The 17,051-nt window shown below is 37.3% G+C and overlaps 1 protein-coding gene across 1 annotated transcript in view; it reads left to right on the plus strand.

Moving 5' to 3' along the window:
• The window catches only part of PREX2 (phosphatidylinositol-3,4,5-trisphosphate dependent Rac exchange factor 2), a 238,748-nt gene that overhangs the window by 133,728 nt on the left and 87,969 nt on the right, over positions 1–17,051 (plus strand). Inside the window, exons 22-25 of the mRNA XM_036263944.1 lie at positions 1,144–1,328; positions 3,536–3,697; positions 11,145–11,367; positions 11,903–12,110. Of these exons, the coding sequence (XP_036119837.1) occupies positions 1,144–1,328; positions 3,536–3,697; positions 11,145–11,367; positions 11,903–12,110 (778 nt within the window). The remainder of the gene's footprint in view (positions 1–1,143; positions 1,329–3,535; positions 3,698–11,144; positions 11,368–11,902; positions 12,111–17,051) is intronic.

Raw genomic sequence — 17,051 nt, forward strand, 5'->3', positions numbered from 1 at the left:
TTTTCCTGGTACCTTTTCACTCATATATTTGGTAGGTGTCTCTAAAATTTTATTGTAGTTTTGGTTTCTTCCAAACCAGCATAGGTGGAGAATTCCTTATACACACTGCTTCTGTGGGAGGGAAGTTCCTCCACTTGGGAGAAGCCACTCAGTTCATGGACAGTATCTGAAATACTCAACCTCATTGGAGTAGCAAGCTGGCATAGTAAATCAACTCTCTACTTTAACTAGGATGACTCTCAGGACCTCATCTTGAGACCTTTATTTCTCGTTTAGAGTTAGTTTCTGCTAATCATCATTGCTCTCCAGTGAAAGGCATGTGGGTGGATGAGGTGCTCTGGAAATTGATTTATAGATATTTTGGACTTAATAATTTTAAGGTAAACCATTTTTTTTCTGCTTTTGCCTATTTTACATTTGCTGTTTCCACTATTCTAGTATTTAATTATTTAAACTAATATTCTATTTTTGCTTATTTAATATTTACTGTTAGGTTTCTCAGTGTTTCTTACTTGACATTTTAGGCTTTTGTTTTGTTTTTTCTTTCTTTTTTCTTTTTTTTTACCAGCTGACTGATTATAGGCCAAAACCTATAAGAAGATGTTCCAGATGGAAAATGTTATTATAGTGAATGATGACAAATGTTCTCAATGAGCCATCTCTGAAAGATGCTCTTTAGGAGAAGTCAGGCACCCTGTGAGCTGAAAAAAATGATTATTGCATCTCCTTTCTGCCTCTTCAATATGGCTTTATGTATTTTTTTCTGCTTTCAGAAAATGTTCGTCCAATGCTTAAGGCACTTTTAAGACTGCTGACTTTATGCATGCTTTTAATGAAAAAATATAAAATCATGTGTATAATGTTTATGTCGGTGTAAATAGGCGTACATGTGGCCCATAGATTAAAATGGATATGCAAAGATAAGACCCGTCATGTTAGAATGGTGAGATTTGGATCACTCAAGCATATTTCTAGAAAATTTTCTTCTTTTAAAAAACGTTAACAAGGATACATGCTTCATTTAGCACATCAGATTTAGCCATCCTTTAAAGAGCTCTTTAAAATTATTCAGAGACTCAAATTATTCGAAAAAACTAACAAACCCTTCATACATGTGCTGAATTAAAACTGTCTTTTTTCCAGAGGTAATTGACAAGTTCAACACCATGGCCATCATCGACGGGAAGAAGGAGCACGTGAGTCTGACGGTGGATAACGTGCACCTGGAGTATGGGGTCGTGTACGAGTACGACAGCACCGCTGGGATCAAGTGCAACGTGGTGGAGAAGATGATCGAGCCCAAAGGCTTCTTCAGCCTCACTGCCAAGGTAAGGGTGATCCCAGGTAAGGGTGATCCCAAGGTAAGGGTGATCCCAAGGTAAGGGGTTGTGTTCTAAATAAAGCAACTGAAACCCTCCCCAACCCCCACCTTAAAAAGTATAAATAGCTGTGTGTGTTTCAGCTGCCAGCCCATTCAACTTCATTCCCCCCCATTACTCAGTATGTATCCAGTCTTCTTTTTTATTGATACTTTTGGGAGACAGTGTTAAGTTAGGTGGGACTGTAGTCCAGGGGAGTGCTAGTTGATTTGGCAGAGTCTTCTCTGCATTTAGTAAGTTTGCTATGTTCATAATTCAGCATCACGTACACATTTCAGATAGGTGGTGCTTTTTTTTTTTATTATTTTTTTTTTATGTACATAATGCTCTGAAGAGTATTTGAAGTCATGAAATACAAGAAAAGTCAAATTTTGCAATTCTCAAATTTGTCTCATAAACTTTCAACAAAGCTTAGAGATTATTTACGAATAGATCCTCAGACATTTATATAATTTCTGGTAGGGAAGGATATTGCCCTTAATCCTCAGACTGTAGCAAGATAGGGAGGGAGGAAGGAGTCTTCATCCAAATGGATAAATACCGTGGGAAGTAAGAGGTGATCCTGTGCCTGCTTTTCATGATCCTTCCGCAGGGGAAATCGATCACACTCCTACGGGACCCTCCACAGGTTAGAACTTTAATGTTCATTCTGCTTTTATATCACCCTGTGAGGATCCAGGTATTACAAGCAAGTAATATGACATTTAGCTTCACTGCTTTTATTTCTTCATGTCAATTCTTATTTTATATAGGATGTCCCAAAAATGTATACACAACTTTGAATAATTATAAAGACAGTATTTATTAAAATAAATTTTATTTTCAAAATGTAATAGAATCTACAAACACCCTGTATATGTGTAGTTGAGATAAACGTAAAACATTTATAGCATGTATTTTTTAAAAATTTTAGTAGGAGGAAATAGTTATACAAATATAAATGCAGTATTTCAAAAATAATTATTTTTGTTTTGTATTCTGAAAGCCAACTTTTAAAAAACCTCATCATTCTAGTGACATTTACCCCTATATGTATTTATTGATATAGAATCTATATTTTAAAAATACAACCCCTTCCAAATGCATTATACTGTTAAAGGGGGTTTATTGTAATTATTTTATCTCATTTTCTAACTATTTAAAATTTGCAAAATTAAATGGATTATTTTATAAATGGCAACTGTAGAAGTTAGTAATCATAAGTATTTATATTTCATACAAGAAAAAAGAAAGTCAAAGATGATAAAAGGAGCTCAAATTTCTAGACTGGTAACTCACACTACATAATAACTAATGGATTACATAAATAACTCACACTCCATATTCTGCAAGACAGGGAAGTGGACGTGGTGAGGGAGTTCTGTACATTTGTCACAAAATATTTAAAAATTGTTAGTTAAGGGTGTAATCAATCCTTGTGAACTTTGAACAATGAAAAATGCAACATATAAATATGACACATAAATAATTCTCAATTTATTGGAAATTCTCAGTGATCCAGGTTGTGTATGCATTGGTATTACCCACACACCCACACACCCACACACCCACACACCCACAACCTCACCATTGATTCAAATAGCCAAAGCATTTACTAATGCATAATAGGATGCTTTTATCTGATGTTGTTGTCAGATAGAGCTCAGACACCACACCACAGAAAACATTGATAGTTACTTTACTTCTCATTTATTCATTATTCAGCAAACATTTGTTAAATGCACTCTCTGTACTGGACAAGTAAGGAGGTTATTCTATTGGTTTTCCTTAGTTTTTGTTGTTCTATAAAACTGAGAAGAAGAAAAAAAATGTTCTGAGTAACATATAGACATTGTGTTCCCACATTGGTGTACTGATTTATCCAGCAAGGCGTCTTAGAAGTCCACTTACCTCCTTAAGGAAGCCTTTTATAGCCAGCAGAAGGCAAAGCATGAGACCCCAGACACACAGCCCATCCCCACCGCCAGGGTTTACTGAACACAGAAATCCCAGGCAGCTGCAAGAAGAGCACGGGAAAGTCACTTGTGTTGTGGAATTGTGAACATTTTATTTGGCTAATTTTGAAGGTTTTATTTTCTTGTTCTGTTTTGCGTTTTGTGTGTGTGTGTGTGTGTGTGTGTGTGTGCGTGTGCATGTGTATGTGTGTGTCACTACAGATTCTTGAAGCCCTGGCTAAAAGTGATGATCATTTTGTACAAAACTGCACCAGCCTTAACTCTTTAAACGAAGTGATTCCTGCTGAACTTCAGAGTAAATTTAGTGCCATTTGCAGTGAAAAAGTTGAACACATATGTCAGAGAATATCCAGTTACAAAAAGGTAAAAGTTCTATGTATATATTTTGCATGTAATTATTATTTAAATTATTATTTAAATGTTAAATATCCTGATATTTTATGACTTATTTGTGTACCCATCTATTGAAATAACATTTATATAACATTTTATAATTTTTAAAATGTCTGTAAACCGATTACCTCATTTAATCTTTGCAAACCTGTAAGCTAGGTCATTATTCCACATTTTCCAAATGTAATAATGAGGCTTTAAAATTGCACTATACTTCTTCTTTTTCTTTTCTCAACAGAGGGCACAGAGCCCTTAATCAAAGTACACAGAACATGGGCTGTTTTAAATTGATCGATTGTTTCCTTTAATTTGACATATTTTATTGAGCACCTTTATATGCTAAGCGCTCTTCTTGGGCTCAGGAATATGGTGCAAAAGAGAGATCTTCTCTCTCATTGTACTTATGTTTGAGTGGGGATGCAGCAGAGAAGTAAATAAATACCTTCAAAGGGGGAGATCAAATATTGAACAGAGTTATGAGGAAATCAAAGTAGGGAGCTATGGTAGGAAGTGTCTGGATGGTGACTTTAGACTGGGGGGCTAGAGAAGCCCTCCTTGAGAAAGCTTGTACTGAATGACAAGTTGAACTCTTCATTTGAACTGGAGTAGGGAAGCATCCAGGTAGGAGCAGCTGGTACGGAGGCCGTCCCCTCCCCCAGCCAAAAGAGGCCAGTGTGGAAGGGGGCGTGGCCAGGCGCAAGGTCTGAGGCTTAGGCAGGGACCCATATGAGGACTTGTGAAGCTCTGTTCCTTTTGGAAATTTGAAAGGAGCTTTGATTTTCTTCTTAACATCAATGACAAACACTTAGAAGCTTTTAGATTTCAAATTGATGATAGCTTGGGCTATGGTGAAGATGAGGAGACTGAGAAAATTAGATGGATTTCAGAATATACAGGGGAGGGCAAAAGTAGGTTTACAGTCATGAGCATGTGAAGCAGAGTTAATAACGCTATTGTAATAATCATAACCTGTCTGTCTTTTTCCATACAAACAACCTCAAACATATGTTTTTCCACCCCTGTATTCTGGAGGTAGAATGAACAGAAATTGATCTCCAAAACAACAGTAGGTTTTCATTTTTTTCCTATTTATAATAGGAAAATAGCTGATTAAATCACTTCTCTCAAAATGAGGCTGGTTGCTTAACATTTGATACAGCCATTCTAGGAAATATAATTTATCTCTAAGTTTATGAATATGAGTTAACTCCACGTGTCTTATGTTCTGGATATAGTAAGTAAAAGATAAGCCCATGCATGTCCAATGTGTCTGTGAGAGAGGAGGGACATGGGTGGATGGATATGAAGGTCATCAAGAAGGTCATCAACCTTGGTTTCCTTAGGTGGAGTGGAACAAGGGGAAGAGGGATCGCTAAGTTTTTTTTAGCATGTCCTACCATGTTTGCCTTATTCAGCTGAATTTGTATTGCTATGGTAATTTTTTGTAAGCCCATGCACATGAAGAAAATGAAGTTCAAGATCACAGCTTCCCTTTCACATCTGCTAACCCTCTTTCCATGATTGCTGAGTTCAGTTCATCTGTGGGAATTTGGGAAAGATTCTGTGCCTGTGCCTTCGTGAAGTTGAAGGACAGAAGGTTTTCTTGTTGCTTCTCCTGTCTCTATAAAATGTGACAATGCTTGGAAGTAAAATTTACAGCTCTGAACCATTGCAAAATAGTATTCCCTCTTTGCACACATTTTGTAAAGAGAACCATTTCTCTTCAGAGGTGGGTCTGTGTAAGGTGTGGTGGGAGTTTGGGCAGATTCTGGTTGTCAAACTTATCACTGGGTATGTGCCCATTTCCTTTCCCTTTTAAAAACTTTCTCTGTACTTTCATACAACAAAAACAGTGGAAGTAGCTTCCAGGAATATACATGGAAATAGGGACACTATGTAAATACAAACAGAACATTAGGATCAGGACTGATTAGGTAGGGTTTCGAAGGACAGAAACAATACAGGTTAAAACAAGGCAGAAAGTTATTTCTCACTTGTTTGGAAGCCCAGTCTGGCAGAATCCAGTGGAGCGGGGCCTGAGCATCTCCTAGGGATCCTTCCGAAGCTCGCTCGCTCTCTAAGATGCTGCCTCTTCCACCACCATGGAAGCCAAAGCTCCCCAGAAGGGAAAAGAGGAAGAGGAGAGGAAAGAGGGTGTGACCCAGACATTATCCACATCACCCCGTTTGCATCCTGTGAGTCCTTTAGTGAAAAGGAGACTGGCAATCCATGAACCCTGGGCATCATGTGCTCAACTGAAACTCAGGACATTTTATTACTAAAAGGAAGAAGGAGACAATAAATCCTGTAGAAGAATTAGGAGGTAACTGTATAGGTAAAGCTATATTAGAATAGATAGTATAGACCACCAGGGGAAAAGGGTCATAGGTGAGCAGGTCCTAAGACTATTTAGTTACTAAAGTAGAATATTATATTTAGGCTTCAGCTTCCTGATGGCCAAAATAAAAAAGGAAACACAGTCTATTCCATATTTATCATCATTCCTGTGACATATACATGTTTCTTAAGAGGAGCAAAGCTTTCCTTGGACTGAGTTCTAAAAGAAATCTCTCACACTGGATTTCAAAGAGGTGACACCAGGGAATGGCAGGACAGTACCCCTAAACATTTCCATGCAAAAGAAGCAGCAATCTATTTTATGTGACAGATATTTTTAGGGCCAAAACTCTAAAAAAACCAAAGTGTTGCAAGATGGGGCAGGAAGAATAGGGAAATATTTACTAAATGTCTACCTTTTATGTAGGCAACAGGCCTTAAGACATTTACTTGAGGATGCCTGCCATCCCACTCTTACAGTCTGCTTGGGAAGAAAGGTCAAAATACATGAAGTAAGTAATAATAACACCGACTACTTAGCCTACCAGGAGGTGCCACTGTGAGTGGCTGGGGGTGCTGACACTTTACTCCCTGATGTATATGAGGGTGTTCCCTGGAGTTAAGTAGCACACAGCAATTTGTGGAATTCTGTACAGATGTCAGGCATTGCATGAGATATTTACAGTTTGTTTATGTTATATAATCTTACCAATACTGTGATATGAGACACATTATTCATTTCATTGAGTGTCTAAAGCCCAGAGTGGTCACATAACTTCCCAAAGGGACACAGCTAGGAACGGCGGTGGAATCTAAACTTCATCGCCTTTTATGCTAGAGCTGGTTGCTGTTTGTTTACCTGTGTTTACACTGAGCTACACAGCTTATGTGCTAAAACGTATGGGTCAGACTACAAGGCAATAACATTTCAGAAAAGGAAGAGTTATTGTGTATCAGAAAGTCAGAAAATGCTCGCTGCTAGGTGGACAGGTTCAGTGACGAGGAGGAGAGATGACCCTCCAGTAAAGGGGGACATCGTACGTGAAGGCAGAGATGGAGACCTGACGCTGATCTTATCGATGAGGAATTGGCTTACTGCCTGGACTAGGAAGGAGGACTTGAGTTGGATGCAATTAAAAGAGTAAACTGAAAAAAAATCTGATTTTTCCAGTGATACCTGGAGTGCATAATAATCAGATTTGTTTGTGAAGTGTGCCAGTGACGGTGACTTTGACTTTACAGAAGCACTGGGCTGGAGAGAGGGTCTGCTCCAGCTATGTGTAGGAGGTGAAACATATACAGCTTTACGATGAACTGGCTATGATGGATGAAGAAGGTCTTATTCCCTGGTTTCCAACAAAAATATGGTTTGTGATAAACTGAAGAGAATATGTTGGGGATTAGAAGCATAAAGTGTAGGGTTTCCCCCACAAATGTTGGGGATTCTCAGACACATCATTCTGAGTAAAAAGATGAAAACACATCTTTCTTACGTTTTCTCAGGAGTAACTGGGAGCTTGGGAAGCTTTTAAAGCAGAAATGGAGAGGCTAATGGGCAATGATTTTAGATGATTGAGATAATAATGAATTTTGGAAAGTTCTTGTATGTACATTATTATTTGAACTTCAAATTCATGCGTACTGAATACGCTGACCACCCTAGCTTCTTTCTTCAGGAGACTGATAAATTTCTTAATGTCACATAGCTAGCAAGTGGAAGACTAATTCTATGGGGTGCTCTCACATTTTTCTTTTTAATATAGAAATAAAAAGAAACTATTGTCAACTAGAACTTTTTTTAAAAAAGCTATTTTTTTCACCATCCCTTCTTGACCATAACATATTTAGAACAATTGGCTCTCTTTCCCGCCAGACAGAAAAACCAGATTAGCAAGAAAATATTTCAAGGATCTTTTTTATTTGAACAAAATTTAGATACCAAAGGTAATAGCCTTACTAGGTTATGTAAAGTTAGCCCCATTTGCATATCAAACGCACATCAGTAGTAACAATAACATTTGTAAGTGTATATGTTTCACTTCCACACATTGACTTTTATAGTATTATTAGCAACATATTTTTTCTTTTAGATGAAGGCTTCAAACACCCCTCTTTCTGTAAAATAAAATGTATCCATAGAAACTAAAATCTCAAAGAGGATACCTTGCCTTTATTTTGACTCTGAAAGTTTTAGATTTTAAAAATAAAAAGCAGTTGATTTCTGTCGTTTCTGGAGCCAGGCCGCTGCCATCATAATTGATGTCCTGGCCAGTTGTACAGGCCATCGGTGCTGTTCGGCCCATGTGTGAGAGAAGTTCGGACCTTACTGGAGCCCTGGATGAAGCCTTCCCAGGCCTTATTCTCAGGAGGCTGCGTGGGCAAGTCAGGTGTCAAACTGGGCACTTTGGAGGAACATTTTCACCCTAAATTGTCCTTAGAACGCTTTTTAATTCTAGATTTAGTCTTCTGTTTTAGAATATTTTTATAATTGGGCTTATTTTGGCTATTAGTCATCCTTCCTCCATATACATATTTCATGAGCTTTCAAGAGATAGTTCCTGTTTACACAAAAGTATTGCAGGTAGAAATCAGTCTCACTTTGAATATTCCACTTAGTTATTAATACCATTTAATCCTCAAGCTGATTTATGGATTGGAAAAATTGTGGGTAAAATTTCTCCCCATGTCCCCATTACCTAATATAAAATGTTTCTGACTCCCTATCAGTGGGATTTTACACTTCATTGAGATGGGTGACTATCTGCAAAATAACAGCTTACCTTTGTATTACTTGTCTTTTAGTCAAATCACTATAACTGGATTTAATGTGTTGTTATGGTTGATAATTCATGAATTAACTAGCAAAAACCCTAAAGTTCCATTTCCAAGAATTAGTTATTTCTGTCAGTATACAAACATGCCTTACTATCATCTATATTTACAAATAAATATTTCCCTTGACCCCCGTACTCCTCTCTACATCCTGTTTCATTTCTTTGACCTTTATCTTTAAAAAAGAGCTACCTATATGGGCTCTCCATACCTAGTCTCCCTCCCTTTCCTTCTCAACTCAGCCAAGTTGGGCTCTGGTCCTCTCTGTGTAACTGAAATGGCTCTTTTTGAGGTCACCAATGACCTATATTTTGTCGAAGTTTATCCACTGTCATCATTGTATCTGTAATAAAATAATTGTTTTCTGTAACCATCCTATTATATTGTTTTTACCTGTTTCTCCTACTAGACCAGGAAAACCGTGAGGGCGTGGGCTGTATTTCCAGCATTTAACACAGGACCTGAAATAGATGCCTCTCTTCATATTGTTGAATGACTGGATATTGGTTAAAATGAAAGAAGGCAAGAGAAACATAACTGCCTACTATGGTAGATGCTGTGACATAATATTGATATTATAAAATTGATTTCTGTGCCTTTCTGTGTGCCATAGGAAATTTATCTGAGATTTTGGTTGTGCAACTACAGTAGAAAAGAACTTCTGAGTGAAAGTTTGCATTGTCATTAAACTTGTTGATAATGATGTTAATAGTTTCTTGCACTTCAATCCATTTCAATTTAGATCCTACCATGTGCTAGACCTTCGCTTAGCTATATAGCTTCTGACATATGATTATATGTATGTTAAACATGAAGACAGAGTTTAATATACCCATAAGACAGTTCATGTTCTAATGGTGAGCTTATATTTTCAAGATTTTTGATATCACATCTTTTTTTCTCGAACTTAACCTACAAAAGTTAGATAGTAAACAGTCTTAATTTTGATACTTATCAGTGCCCAAATTGCTACTCTACTAGTAAAATAAATTGATAGGATCTGCTTATAGTTTTCAGTCAATAAGAGAGAATAGGGCTGATTTAATCCATATCCCTTATTTTACTAAGAATGATAAAAAGACAGTGGCCTGCCCAGGGTCAGCAGGAATTGAGATGGCATGAGTAAAGCAGGTAGCTGGTGGCTCCTGGTCCTTTGTTTTAGAAACTAGATTCCACTTCAGTTCTCTGAGTTACCTGTTTATGGTGCACAAGACAGACACCAGCATTACCCTCATGGAGTTTATCATCTGCTATGGCAGATAGAGATAAGAAAAGTATTCGCAATTATAAGGCGAGGTAGAGTGTGCTATAATCTAGCACATACCCATGGACACTGAATCTAGACCAGGGCTCAGAAAGGCCTCTTGATGAGTCCATAGACTTAAAATGCATAGGAGTAAGTTTGGCAATGAGGGAAGAAGAACGTCCTAGGCACTCTGACTGGTGTGTACAAAGAGTGAGTAGATGGTGTTTGAGAGGAACAGAGTGAAGACTAGGAGCCCAAGGGAAGTATAAATAAGTTAGGTACCGTTAGACTTCAGGCAGCTGTAGCGACTATGGCAAGGATTGGATAAATTTGAATTGCAAAGTTTAAAGCAGTGGAGTGGCTATCCTTGGAAGTCATGTAAATCCTTTGAGCATTGCTTCATTCTCAGTGGTGTAAAAACACCGGTCCTCAGGCTGATCCTGACCCAAGTGCTCAGCAGTGACCCGCAAAAGGTGTGGGAAATGCAATCAGTTCTGTATGTCATCCTGCCATTCCGGGTCAATAGCACCACACCTTGCTGTCTAACCTGCTTACAGACTCAGGTTTGGATTGGCTTGCTGACAGTGTTTGGAATAATCCCATCTTCTTTTACTCTTGACTTGATGGCTGCCCTATTCTGCCATCTTGCCTCACTTTGAAAATCGAGACCCTATATTGGTGTCCTAGGACACTGTTTCTCTGTCAGACTCTCAACTGTTAGGAGTCTCTGGATTTGAGTCCTAGGGTCACTTAAGTTAATCTTTTTTAGCACCTACCTCGTGATCAGAGTTTCAAAGGAATTATATGCATTTGCTGCCTCTATTGCTTTGCTTTATTACGGATTTTAAAATAACAATTTAAATTCTAACAACTTATCATTGATTTCACTTGTTCCAGTTGACGTGATTTAATTATCTTTTGATTTTGCTATAGATGATGGACGCGAAATGTTTGAGTTACCACCGTGTGTTCACTGCTGTTTATTTCCTTTTTCATTTACAGTTTTCTCGTGTACTAAAGAACAGAGCCTGGCCCACCTTTAAACAAGCCAAACCTAAAATATCCCCACTGCACAGCAGTGATTTCTGCCCTACCAACTGCCATGTCAATGTGATGGAAGTTTCTTACCCCAAAACATCGACCTCCCTGGGGAGCGCATTTGGTGTTCAGTTGGATAGTAGTAGGAAGCATAATGCTCAAGACAAAGAAAACAGATCTGAGCAAGGTATGTTCGCCTTTGAAACTTGGTCAAACCATGGAAAGTAATTTAAGCAATCGGAACTGTTCCCACATTCCTACCGTTGGATAGGTTCCTGGTGTGTAAACAAGTCTGAACTTTTGTAAAGAAAGATTCCCCCCTATAATCGTTTGGATAATTATGTATAGGCATTTATAGAATGAAAATGCAGTATGCAGTTTTATTATTTATTATTTTTCCTTTAAGAAGAATGACTGTCTTTGCCTTTCTTACACATGATAGGCACAACTCATCTTGCTGGGAAAAACAGTTAATCTGAAATGGTCCTATAACTATGAGAAAAATACAGAGGCATAATGTAATTTTGACCATCACAGTAGGATGTGGAATCAAACTCTATTCCTTGAATCACAGTTCCCCATAAGTTTTAATTCCTGATTTAAATTTGGCATTGTGGTGGCATTTTATTTTATGTAAGCTTGGGCCTCTAAAATGAATTGCACTGGATTGTTCCTGTAAGTTCATAGTAGTAACTATTACTATGGAATGACTACCTCCCCAGGGAAACTGAACCCTATGGTGTACATTCAGCACACAATCACAACCATGGCGGCCCCTTCAGGCTTGTCTCTGGCACAGCAGGACGGGCACGGGCTTCGGTATTTGTTAAAAGAAGAAGACTTAGAAACTCAAGACATCTATCTGAAACTGCTGGGCAAACTGCAGACCACCCTGAAAGAGGTGGAGATGTGTGTTTGTCAAATAGATGAGTAAGTATTTTATTCACTGTATTTTTAAATGTGTCTAATGAAATGGCTGTAGAAAATGAGACTTTTGAACACCCATCATTCTCCCTTTAGTTTTTGGAAATGAAGAGATTTTTGCTAACCATATAGACCCCTTTCTTTCTAACAACTTAAAAATTGTAAAACATGGCAGATATCTATAGATATATATTTTAGGGAAGCTTTAATAACAGGGAAGAGAATGATAAAATTTTATTGTATGGAAAATAACACTAGAAAAGTTTCAGTGTGAAAATATTAAATTGAAAATATGATTGAAAGAGTATTAAATGTGTATAGGGATTTCCTTGTAGTTTTTAGAGAGCAGAGTCCAGTATTTGGTGTATATGCACACCATAGACGTTTAGAAAATGTAAAATATAATAAATCCTCAACATACTTCTTAAATGACTAAATCCAAAACTATGTATCCCATAGACCAACGACGAATATCTTTTTTCACTTCTGATTGAATTAATCGCATAGTAAGCAATGACCCAAATAGCTGTGCCAGTAATTTGAAAGATTTTATCAGGTAAGACAGAGGAAGTTAATTAAAGTTTTTCCTAAGAGATCAACTCGGAATCTCATTGAAATGTTTGACAGTTGGAGACTTGCCTGAACTCTACAGGACAATTTGCCGATCATGGTGTGTGATAAGGTTTCACATCCAGTCAAGGCAGCTCTGTAGGGACAAGACAACATGGCACGTGAGGGTGTAGCACAGTGTCCCATGTATACAGCAGGGTGAAGAATAATAACACATTACAAGTTGTGGTGACATTTATACAGCTTAATACAAAAACCAGTCAACGTAGGCATAATATCATGCTTGCTTATCATTCAAGGGGTTGAAATGGTTAAATATATTCAAAATTGGTAGACTCAGAAATGGTGTAAACACTGTTAATCCTGTCTTTTTTGTACCACTTTTTTGAAGTTATACATTTAGATTGCTATCAGGTGTGTGTTGTGCAGTCCACACACACAAACATCTTCCCATACATTTATGGATATTTCAGTTTTGACAAAAAAATTTAGAGCTTATTTTTAAGCCTTTGTTGCAATTAGACATTATATTAAGGAAGTCTTATTTGACATGAGCTCTGATTTTACACATCTTAGAAATTTAGAGATCAAAATCACCACATTGGATGCATCATTTCTATAAGATTATCTATAAATATTTACTATGCTATTTTTCCTGATGTTTTTAAAATTATTTGACATATTTTATTAATACATCTCTTTTGTTTTATAATGCATAGTAGTCAAAATAAATGGTAAACAGTTAAGGAAAATAATATATTATCAGGTTAATTTTTGTTCAAAACAAAAAAGAAAAGTCTCATTATTTTTTGTATTTATATATAAGGCATTTTTCCTTATAAATGAGGATTGGTCTCAATAATTCACTGATACTAATGACTTCAAAAAAATGAACTTTTATTACTTCTCAAATGCTGAAACCATGATTTTCAAATACTTGATTGACTTGTATCTTACTGCTCTATATAGCAAACCAAAACTCAGTTATCTATAGGTAGTATAGCTGAATCCAGTTTACTTTTCAGGGTTCATTAGGAATTTACAAACACTTAAAATATTTTCTAGTTTCTTGTTGAGATATATGGTCAGGATGGTTAAGTATTTACACTCATATTGAAAATTCTCCAAACAAAGTATTTCAGCCCATCTCCGACTATTGCACAGAGTTCAGGCCCTTGGAGATCTATGTGTATCTTTGTGGACCCAGAACTCCTTCCTGAGAAACGTTTGGATTCCTGCACAGGTGGCCCTGCATGCTCACGGTGGCGGGATGGCCTTCCATTCACCATGTTTCAGTCGGGCTCCCAATCTTATGTTACACATGTCAATCTAGCCTTTTACTTGGTTGATTATCAGGGCGTATGTTTCCTCTTTTAATCAGCCATATAGAATTTCTGCAGGCTAGTTTCTTGTCAGAAAGTATAGTCTCAAACTCTCACCTCCTAATTGTGGTCAGAAGTGCCACAGCAGGAAATGGTATTCATTGTGAGGGTCTTAAATTGTGTGTCATCTTCCTTCTAGGTATTGTACACTTTTTCCTTTGATTAATAATAACTTAAGCTTTGTGCTAAGGTGCTATTTTCAGCCCTTTACACATATCAGCTAATTTAATCCTCGGGAAAAATACCTATGAGCTAGATTATATAAATATCCCTACTTAATAGATAACTACACCAAACCAGAGAGATAATTTATTCAATGACACATAGCCAGGCAGTGACAAGGTTGAGTTCCAAACTTTGGCAATTTGTTTCCAGAGCCTGTGCTCTTAACCTTCACGTGTGCCATGCACAGTTAACCGAGCACTGGTACCAGAATGCACGGGCCCCTAAAACGGTGCCTTTCTTTAGCTTTGCTTGGATATTGAACCACCTTTTGTATTGAAGGTCATTTTAAGAAGCAGCCTTATGAAACTCACCATTAGACTTATTAAAAAATATTGCTCTGGACGTAGTTCAATCCATCACACCACATACCCTTTTAAAAAAAGACATTTCTCTCAGGTATCAAAACAAACAAACCAGAAATGGTGTTCTTTTTTAGTGAATATCATTAGATTCATTCTCATAACTTACTGTGTTTACCCCTTTATTTTAGCCACTGGAAAACTCCAAACCTAATTTTTTTTTTTACCTCTATTTTCCTCTTTGTATTTTGTACACTAACCCTATCTATTATTCAGCCTATTTTTCTACAGTTATTTCTCTTGTTCTATTATTTGTGCCTCTTTTTTTTGTTGTTGCAATTTTTATTAATTTATTTTTGTTACAAATGTTTCTCCTTTTTCATCCCTAGACACCCTCTTCCCCATCCTGCCCCTCCCAGCACTGTTGTCTATGTCCATTGGTTATGCATACGTGCATGTAAGTTCTTTGGTTTATCTTAACCCTCCCCTCCCCACACCCCTCCTCTGAGGTTTCTCTGTCTGAACTGTACTCCTTTCTGTGTCTCTGGGTCTGTTTTGCTCATCAGCTTATTTTGTTCATTATATTCCACAAGTAAGTGAGATGATGTGGTATGTGCCTTTCTCTGACTGGCTTATTTCGCTCAGCATATACTCTCCAGGTCCCTCCATGTTGTCTCAAAGGATAAGAGATCTCTCTTTCTTACAGCTGCATAGTGTTCCATTTTCCTGATGTTTTAATGAGTTAAGTTAGAGTGAAAATTCTGTTTTCACGTATCTAATATAATTATTTTTTAAAATTACTTGTAATATTTGTATATTATATTGCGATTGCCCCATTTACAGAGGAATTCAACAGTTTGGGGTTCCTGAGAACAGGAAGCTGTTTTTAAACAATTGCATGATACTTTTCAATTGTCTTAGAGTGACTATGTGACCTTGTGACAGAGAAGTTTATATTTTAGGGCATTATATGCTGCTTTATTTAATAAATCAGATTTTATTATATATGTACTATATCAGAAATCAGTGTTTTCCTCTGAAATATTTGGGAAGTGCATACAGGGAGATTTATAGGCAATAAGGCCATAAATAGGGATATTGGATCATGTTTCCTAGATCTCAAGGGTTTTAGAAGAACATCTGGACCAATCTCATACTTCCAATCATGCCAAGAGTTATTATTCCCACTTTTCAGATGAGGCCTTTGTCGGCAACAGGATGGTTGATGTGCCTGAGTACACACTGCCTCGCAGACAAGCTCTCCAGTGTATTGACTGCCCGGCACTGCCTGGCTGTTGTCCAGGCTTTGTCTGTCTGTGTTAATTTTTTGACTTTTTATTTTTAAGTTCTGCTAATGTAGATATATTTTTCAAGAAAGCGGTTAGAGCCAAGGGGCTCCCTTTCCTTGGTTTAAAAATGCTTTACATTTAAAGCACTATGGACAGAAAGGAATTTTTTTTCTTATCTTCAATTTATTAAAACAATTACCTATTTTTACTTAAGACTTCCCCATTCTGTTCTTCTAAAAGCCTTTACCAACTGTGTGTGTTCATTAGGAAAAAGGCATGAAATGAGCCAGTGATTTGAGAAACTTCCTTGGTCATCTTTGTGCGCACCATATAATTTAATTCTAAATATAAATATGTTCTGCATAATTCAATGTACAATATAATCACTTTAAGAAAGCACAGGGGTCCAAGAGCTTGGATTCCCTGTTTCCCTTAGAATTCAGAGATGCTACAGTGCAGTCGAGCTTGCCAAGTTATTTGAAAAGCTGGTTACCAAACACTTTTCTTACCATGTAGTCCTTATTCTTGGTCACACATAGAAATCTACGCAGAGTGGAGAAGCAGATCTCAGGTGCTATGTCAAATTTTAAGAGAAACTGCCTCAGAACATCCCCTTGCTAGTCCTTCTAGAAGTCATTCCTCTCTGTGAAAGGGCCTGGTGTTGAACTTGTCTTACCCCAAAGTCTGGTTACCTTGTCGCTTGGGAATATTTCTCCTAGAAATAAAATTTTAACATCTAGACATTCCACTAAATCCTCTGACTTCGTTCAGGTCCAAAGATGGAACTAGAGATGAATTTACTGTCTAGTACCATGAAATAAAGCGATGTTATAAATTTAATCAAGACTTTGTGATTTTTGTTTCATTGTGGAACACTAATAACATTTGTCTTTTAATGGGCTATTTTCTGATTAATGACACTTTAGGTGCTTGACATGAGTAAAGGGGAAAATAATTTGTGGATAGTCTAGGTACTCTGGAATCTTTCATGGGATTTCAAAATGTGGGGCAGAAATAAATAAAGAGCCTTGGGGCTCAAGATAGGACATTTGAGGACAGACTTTATTTTGCAGGTGCCAGATGTCCCAGGATTGAGCCATGAACAAACTACATTGTGGGCCATCCAGTGAGCTGGGGGTTAGACGGGAATGTAGGGCTGGGGGGGCATTGCCTTTGAGGTTT

This window comes from Molossus molossus, unplaced genomic scaffold (genome assembly GCF_014108415.1).
Source record: "Molossus molossus isolate mMolMol1 unplaced genomic scaffold, mMolMol1.p scaffold_m16_p_16, whole genome shotgun sequence".
Classification (NCBI taxonomy): Eukaryota; Metazoa; Chordata; class Mammalia; order Chiroptera; family Molossidae; genus Molossus; species Molossus molossus.